The 8,595-nt window shown below is 57.4% G+C and overlaps 1 protein-coding gene across 1 annotated transcript in view; it reads right to left on the bottom strand.

Moving 5' to 3' along the window:
• RUNX3 (runt related transcription factor 3) overlaps positions 1–8,595 on the bottom strand; it is a 27,942-nt gene continuing 19,347 nt past the window's right edge. Inside the window, exon 5 of the mRNA XM_026043432.1 lies at positions 1–802. Coding sequence (XP_025899217.1) covers positions 279–802 — 524 coding nt within the window. The 3' untranslated portion in view covers positions 1–278. The remainder of the gene's footprint in view (positions 803–8,595) is intronic.

Genomic DNA, 8,595 nt, shown 5'->3' with positions numbered 1-8,595 from the left:
TACAGTCCACATTTTTACACCACATGGGAGGAATCACATCAAGCGACGAATTCAAGCCTCAAGGGCGTTCATCTTGAAATGTAACGCAGGTCCTGGTCCGTCTTCACTTGATGCTCACCCATGCTTGCATGCAAAGGATCCTGGTTGGCTTTTGGTTTGGGAAGACTTTGGGTCATCTGTTCCCTAGGCATCRTTTCACTCTATTCACTAGCCGAAGGAGTAACCTAATGGTGGCTGTTTGATTAAGTTAAAGCTCTCAGGGTCTGGTTGAGTTCCTCCTAGTAAGGTCTCCAGACCGACTCATCCATCCTCCCAGTGGTGGTCATGGTGGTTGGCGAGTTACTGTGGCTCCCGTCCGCRTCCACCCCGTCGTTCTGGTTGCCCAGGTTGGGATTCATCAAGTTGTTGCCCGCCGAGGCGCTCGTACAGGACGAGAGCATGCGGGTGGGCGAGCGCTCGCCGCCGGCCACCATGGAGAACTGGTAGGAGCCCGACGACGTGCCGTAGTAGAGGTGGTAGGGAGAGGGGTTGGCCTGGAAGGGCCCGCTCTGGTTCTGCGTGGAGCCGGGGTAGGGGGGCGGCAGGTAGGTGTGGTGGAAGCGCGTGGCGGCCGGCATGCTGCTCATGCTGATGCCGCCGATGCCCGTAGCGGAGGGCGTCGCGGTGTAGGGGAAGGCGGCGGACATGGCGCCGGGGTAATGCATGCGCGGGTCGGAGAAGCGCGTCTCCGTGAGCGCCGGCAGCGCCGGGAAGGAGCGCTCGAACTGCCGCGGGTCGGAGAAGGGGCTCAGATCCGACGTGCCTGTGCGGGGGCAAGCAGAGAGCGGGCGGTTAGGGCTCTGTCCGTGGCTGTTCCCGGGCCCCGCTGGCTGCTTCCATGGCAAAGAGCTGCCCGAAGGTTGCGTGCCCATCCCTGCATGCAGGGCACCACCTGCCCAAGGAACTGAAGCCATAGGGAAACGCGCCTCGGATCTGCCAGGGAAGAGAGCTGGAGAACTTCAACACAAAATCCCCAAACCATTTGTTTAAGTTGGTCTCATTTCCTGTCCTAAAATTTGTTACTTCCTATCCAAGAAGGGACACGACTAAGCCGACTTATTCAGGGGTCTATTCATCTCTGGCTGGTTTAAAAAAAAAAACTTCATAAACACAGGAAAAAAAAATGTTTAGCCTTTACATGCTGTGTAGTAAATAAATGGATGCAGGCCCCAGACGGCTGGTCCCCRAGCTGGTCGGTGCTGTATATACACACGCACACGGAGGCAGGGAGGAAAGCTGGAGTCCAGACCAGGCTGCTAAGCCTTCTTGTGGGTGGCCTGTTCGTGCTGATACCATCAGGGGATGGAGCTGATAAACACACAGCTGAAAAGTCCCGAGCAAGGAGCCACGATATCCCCCTGCTCGCTTTGCACTGTGTATTTTTCTCCTTCCAAGAGGATAAAGAAAGTGAGAATTGCAGGGTCTCTTCTGCTGGGGGGAAGGGAGGTTTGGGTGAGGTTGGTGAGATGATGTCCAGCTCCCTCGGCTCCTGAAGGAGCCAGGACTTTGCTTCTGCAGATATAAACCCAAAGGCACCTTGTTAATGTGAGTGGATAGGGATACCTGCAGGGTGTCGTTGGGGGAGCCTAGACTAGAAAACCCACTCTGGAAGTTCCTTGAGCACTTCGAGGGTTTTTTTGGAAGGGTTTGCCCCTGCTCTCCTGAAACCTGTGCCACGGAGACCCAACTATTCCCCCAGTCCGTGCTCTGAAGGAGGACACATGCTAAAAGGCAGGGTGAAAAAGCTTGAGATTGTGCTGTGCCAGGGTCTCCAGCACGTTCAGCATATTTATGATGCTGAGAGCTAACACATAAAAGCTTGTTTATCCCTAAAGAGCAAACCTAGCCAGAAAGACTATTAGCTATCGCTGTCTGTCACATCAGCTGGATTCTCAATCAACTCCCAGTGAGAAAATGTGTGATGAATACAATAAACTCATTTGTTATTCTTAGATATGTATGTGTATACATACATATATACATATGCACATTTACATTTAGATTTGTATGTATACAGATATGTTATATATATATATATATATGCTTGTTAAGATGAAACTGTTTTAGCTTCTCAGAGTGATCAACAGCTTTTATTCCCCTCCTGAGCACGTCCTGAAATGGAGGAGCGTTCCCATTCCTGCAGGAATGCTGGAGGGCACCCCTGCCCTCCGCTGCCTTCTGCCCTAGAGCCGCCAGCTTGGATCTGAGCACCCAGGGTGCCGGTCCAGGCCCTGGTGGAAAGAAGCACCCAAGGAAACTCCTTCTGGCAAGCCAGCAGTGAAGGAGGAGCAGATCAGGAGGGGATATTTGACACTCTCTAAGCCCAGGTGATGTCTTCAGCCACTGKTTCCTGGCTGGAGAAGAGGCCGTGGGTTCCTCCCCACCCTGCAGCCGCGGTGCTGGCYGCGCTCAGAGCCTGCACCCACGCTGGCTCCATGGAGCAGAGGGGCGGGGAGAAGCCCGGCGGGGAGCGTGGCTGTGGTTTTGGGGTGAGATAAGAGAGGAGCAGCTCAGGGCCGAGCCACTCCGACGACGGCCGCTCCCTTGGCCTCCGAGGGCAGACGGCGCCAACGGGGAGCGTGCTTGGGCTGGCTGCAAACCCACTATCCGACCACGAAGGTTTACAGCGGACCAAAGAAAACTCACTTTTCCACTCCAGCCTATCGGTAGGACAACCAAAGAAAACTCACTTTTCCACCCCTGCCTATCGGTAGGACACTTTGCCCTGTGTCACAGCCACGATGCCAGCAACACTGTTGGCAGGAGCTGGCACGCGAGGCTTGGAGGTCATCTCACCAAGGGCCAATCTGACCAGTGCAACCCACCAGTGCCACCAGGATTAAGGTCGGACCAAAATCCTAGCTGGATTTGGTGTGCACTACCATGGTCAGCAAGCCTCCTCCTCACCCGTCCCAGCAGCCAGGTGGTTTGGCCACATTTTGGACTAGTCCCCAAATCCCCGGGGGGCTCCCCAGTCCTCCCAGCTCGCCCATCACCGCCTCTCCCAACACAAGGCGATGATCTCTGGCGAGCAGAGTGCTCTCCTTCATTAGGCTTCATACGCCCACAAATAATATCCTGTAAAATGCAAACTGAAATAAAACCTAAGTGCTCAGGGCACATTTCCCTTCTCCTCTATAACACTCTCAAAGGTTTCTTTTTTATTATTATTATTATTATTATTCTTTTTTAAAGGCTGCGTTTTATTGGCCCGAATTTGCAACATTTGGCAATCAGCGCTGGCGAGCAAGGGTATTAATTACGGGCTGCGTGTGCAGGGAGCGAGGGGCACCCGGCACCATCACCCACCAGCGAGTGCGCTGAAGAGCCACCCGGCGTCCGCGGGCTGGTCTGAGGGATGTAAAAAAAGGAAAATAAAATAAAATACACCCTAAAATAACTAAAACAAAGCGAAGGGCGCGTGGTGGCAGTGTTTTGCCCGATCCCCACAGGGCTGCCCTCGTCTCCCGCCGGCCGCCCCTCAGGACGCGGCTCCCGCGCGCGCAATGGCCGCTAGAGGGAGCCGCGCCCGCGGGAAGGCGCCGGGCGCCGCAGCCTCGCACGGCGCTGCCCGCCATGGCGGTGTCGCCATGAGGGAGGTTGTCCCCTCCATGTCGATGCCCTCTCATGGCGCTGCCCACCATGGCGGTGTCGCCATGAGGGAGGTTGTCCCCTCCATGTCGATGCCCTCTCATGGCGCTGCCCACCATGGCGGTGTCCCCATGAGGGAGGTTGTCCCCTCCATGCCGATACCCTTGCACGGCACTGCCCACCATGGTGATATCCCCATGAGGGAGCTGCCCCTCATGGCGATGCCCTCCCATGGGCTCTGCCCCTTCCATTTTAGTGTCCCCATGAGGAAGTTGCGCCCTCCRTGCTGATGCCTTCGCACGGTGCTGCCCCCCATGGCGGTGTTCCGATGAGGGAGCTGTGCCCTCCACGTCGATGCCCTTCGCATGGCGCTGTCCCTCATGGCGGTGTCCCCATGAGGGAGCTGCGCCCTCCATGCCGGTACCCTCGCACGGCACTGCCCACCATGGTGATATCCCCATGAGGGGGGCTTCCCCCTCCATGTCGATGCCCTCGCATGGCGCTGCCCTCCATGGCAGTGTCCCCATGAGGGCGCTGCCCCCTCCATGTCAATGCCCTCACATGGTGCTGCCCCTCCGTGTCAATGCCCACACAGGGGGCTGCCCCCTCCATGTCAATGCCCTCACACGGGACTGCCCCTGTCCATGCCGACCTCATCTCTTCCTCCGTCTTCCACTGCAGGGTCTTTCCAACAGCTCTGCCACCCCACAGGGACCTCGGGCTGCTCTGAACAACCCGAGCGTCCTGGCGGATGAGARCCCCGTCCTCACCACGCTGCCCAACGCCAGTGGGGGCTTCCCTGCCGCGCAGAGCCCCGCTTGGCTCCACAACAGCGCCAGTGTTTCCAAACCAAACATCTACATCGAYGTACGCCATAACCACCTCATTCCACAGCGGAGAAACCCTCTGCCACGTTCTGCCAGCTATCAAGCAGCCACGCAGGGCGAACAACAGGCGCAGCGAGCGCCAGGAAAATAGGAACCGCCGCCGTCTTGGGTCCCGCGCCGCCTTTGCCATCGCGGCTGACAACGCGTTTTAATGTCACATCTCATTGTCTCCTTCTCAAACACACACAGAGCACAGCGCGTCTAAAACACACATCTGCGTGGTAGCGTCGACACCGAGAATTTACTACGGTTCGCCTTGCTTACTGTCCAACCCCCATTTGCTTTTCTGGACCCTGGCAATCCGAGCTTGAGTATTTCAGTTGTCCAGTTGCCAATCAAAATATTTGAAGGAAATGTTTATTTTCTTCTCGAAATCACACCAGCTGCTGCACTAACTGAATAAGCCCATTTAACTGTAAGAATTTAACCATTGTACGAGTGAATTGAGTCCCCCAACCACTCCAAAATCTGACCCAATCTATCAGCGGAAATGTCAATGTTTTGGATGGGAGTTTGGGGAAGTGTGGAATGTGTATTAAATAAAAGCCATGTAAAGGTCAGAGCCCCGATTAGTAATGCCACTGTCTCCTCGTTAGGCCTGGGCTGCCCAGGGGACCCCGCAGGCCAGGACACACCCGAGTATTTAATTGTGCAGCTGCAAATTGCACTTCTTGAGGACCCTCGAGTCTCCCCCCGTGCACTCCCTTGCACCGGGAAATGGGCGTTCGGAGCTGCGGAGCCCTCTTCCAGATAAAACAACTGGGCTCCAGTGACAGCAGCTTTATTTTCGCCCCAGCCTCGCAGACAATACAGGCCTTTTCTCGGCTTGATGGCAGGGAGATAAATGGGAAGGGCCGCGTTGAGCGGCTGCGCAGCGATGGCAGGCAGACTGCGGCAGGTCTGTGGCGAGAGCTGGGCTGGCAAGGAGGGGACGGGCTGCGAGCGCCAAGGTTGGGAGGCTGCTTCGCGGGCAGCAAACCGCAGAGGACGGCCTGGGTGTGATCAGCCTCCTCCCTTTAGACCAGGCCTGGGAGCTTCCTGAGCAGCTCCCGTGCTGGTGGCTCCGAGCAGCCTCCCCTGGAAGCCCTTCTGGGGCACGGGCAGCCGGGGCTGGTCCCACCACGCTCCGCTCGCTGGGTGCCGAGCTGCCTCGGGGGAGAGTCTGTTCCCTTCCTTCACGTGGGCACCCCTGGGCAAGGTCTCTGCTAGGTTAGCTAGCCCTGCTGCTTCTCTGCTTGCCCGTTGCTTCCTGCAGGGCCTGCCCCAGGAGTCCCTATGCCAGGATGCTTGGCTCCCTGTCCAAGAACTTGCCTGCCCTTCAGATCCCCCTGCGAAAGGCTGTGAAAGTGAACAGCACTTAAGTAAATCCAGCCCTGCAAAGCAGCTGGAACTTAACTGTGGCTCCAAACACAGGGGGAAAAAAAGTCTGTTCTGTCTGGATGGTGTACAGAGCAAAACCGAGCTCAGCASCTGCCAGGCTGCAGTTTTTGAGGAGCACTGAGGGGCAACTGAACAGCAAGCTAAYGCAGTGCCTGGAGCACAGCGTTAAGGTTGTGCAGCAGGAGCAGCATTATGTGGGGACGAGCAGTCACACAAGGAATGTGAGCAACCCCACGGTGCCAAAATCTTAGTCTGTGAAGCCCCTTTTGGAGATGGAGATGTGGGGAACACCCAGGGGCTTCTCCAGGCCAACAGCAACAGACCTGAGCCCGTGCAGGTACTACACAACACAAATGAATGCATGGGGCGATGGCACAGAAAGCATAAAGGAAATTTAAAGGCAGCTTCGTAGCATGGACCTCTCCTAGTATGTCTAGCATACAGCTATCTTGAGCATATCTCACTGTTTTATTTATATGCATATACATGTCTTGCTAAATTGTCATGAAACGTCTTGCCCGGGGCAGGGGGAAATCTCCCTTCCTGCCCTGTGCCGTGATGATTGACGACAATGTAAACACTAAGGGTACGTTACGCCTATGTGTATAACAGTGCTGCGCGCGAGCGCGAGGTGGAGCGCCCGCAGAAATCCTCTCCTTACATGCACCTCCAGCTATTCTGCCTGCCCTCCTCTCAGCGCCGCTTGGACCTCTGAGTGTCTTGCAGCATTTTGCTGACCGCTTTTCCTCTCTGCTCCCTTTGTGCCGGCCCGATGGGGAGCAGGAGGACCACAGAGAGCAGGAGGAGGCCCACGGGGAGCAGGAGGAAGCCCGATGAGGAGCAGGAGGAGGCCCGATGGGGAGCAGGAGAAGGCCCATGAGGAGCAGGAGGAGGCCCGATGGGGAGCAGGAGAAGGCTGATGGGGAGCAGGAGCAGGCCCATGAGGAGCAGGAGAAGGCCCACAGGGAGCAGGAGGAGACCCATGGGGAGCAGGAGGAGGCCCATGGGGAGCAGGAGGAAGCCCATGGGGAGCAGGAGGAGGCTGATGGGGAGCAGGAAGAGGCCCATGGGGAGCAGGAGGCCCATGGGGAGCAGGAGGCCCATGGGGAGCAGGAGGAGGCCGATGGGGAGCAGGAGGAGGCTGATGAGGAGCAGGAGGAGGCCCATGGGGAGCAGGAGGAGGCCCATGGGGAGCAGGAGGAGGCCCATGGGGAGCAGGAGGAGGCTGATGAGGAGCAGGAGGAGGCCCATGGGGAGCAGGAGGAGGCCCATGGGGAGCAGGAGGAGGCAGGCAGCCCCGGCCGTGCACGGGGGGACGGCGGGAGGCGCGCACCGTCGCTGCACGCACAGCTCATCTCCGGAGAGGTGCCGCTCGCCCGCCGCCCACGCACGCTCTCACGCCTCTGCTGCCTATGTGAGCAAGTTCATTCGTTTCCAAGGCAGAGCCAGCTAAAAAAGAAAACGGCCCCTTCCTCCCACCCTGTGAAAAAGAGAGCAAAAAAAGAGGTTTTTTTTTTTTGAGGGGKAGTGGGGGGAAGGTGTTGAAAAAAATGAGGGTGTGAACAGCATCCGTTGTTACACACCCCGGGAGCAATTGTTCTATATCTGATAGAAGCAGCTCATGGACCGGCTGCAAGAACTTCCTCTGTAGGGTCTGAAAAAAAAAAAAGGCCCCAAAAACACAACAGCCAAACCAAAACACAGCAGCACTCCCGGAGCYGCTGCGGCAGCGCGAGCGCCCGCGCCGAGCACGGCCGCCGCTGCTCGGCTTTCCAAACCTCTTGAAACAGYGTGGGCTTCTGTGCAGGTGCTCTCGGCCCCAAACCTCCTTGCAAGATAGATAAGTGCCACAAACCCAGTGTCACCCTCCCGCGCCCTTTCCGAGCACTTGCAATCAGATCCCAACTCCCCCTGGCTACGGAGTGCAAGGGAGTGGAGCAGGGGCATTGCGAGCTCTTCCTGCCCCGGCGAACCGTGCACCACATCGCAACGTCCTCTGCAAACTCAAGGGCGGCCCGGAGGGTGTTCCCTCTGCCCCGGGCTTCTGGGGAGGACCTCGATTCTCACAGCTACCCGGGCCAGGTCAGCCCCATCTCCAGGGCCAACGCCGTCCTTCCAAGCTTGCCTTAGCTCTTCTCCCTGCCCAGTGTTTACCCCTCCATGTATTTATACAGCACAAGCAGCTTTGCTCCCAGCCCACCCTTTGCTAGACTAAACAAGCGGCGCTCTTCCAGCCTCTTCCCCTGCAATGCGCTCATCTCCCATTCCCATTCCCATCTCCATCTCCATCCCCAGTGTCCCTTCTCGCCCACATGCCCCGGGTCCACCTGCCACGCGCGGTGCCCAGCCCTGCTCCGTCCTGCAACRCTAATGAATAAGCTAACGGTGCTAATTGGAGCGGGTGGGTGGGCTAGAGGGGAATAGGAGCTGCAGTAACGCTTTGATTGTGGCACTCCCTCTGGCCTGCCTCTGCTTTGCTCCTTACCTGTATTCAAAGGGTATTTAAAAAAAAATTAACAAGCCCTGACTACATAAAAGGAAGTAGCAGAATTTACAACCCAGCCTGCAGCTAGACCACCTTGCCTGCCGAGCAGGTTTGGGCCAGGCCGCGGCTGCCCTGGGAAACGCGCTGCAGCGCGCGGCGCTCATGGGGCTGCCGCTGACGGCGCTGCACGAGACGCGGCTCCCGCGCGGCACC

This window comes from Nothoprocta perdicaria, unplaced genomic scaffold (genome assembly GCF_003342845.1).
Source record: "Nothoprocta perdicaria isolate Ctin4 unplaced genomic scaffold, notPer1 scaffold_33, whole genome shotgun sequence".
NCBI classification, from domain to species: Eukaryota; Metazoa; Chordata; class Aves; order Tinamiformes; family Tinamidae; genus Nothoprocta; species Nothoprocta perdicaria.
The sequence above is the reverse complement of the archived record's forward strand: the minus strand, read 5'-3'. Positions and strand labels throughout refer to the sequence as shown.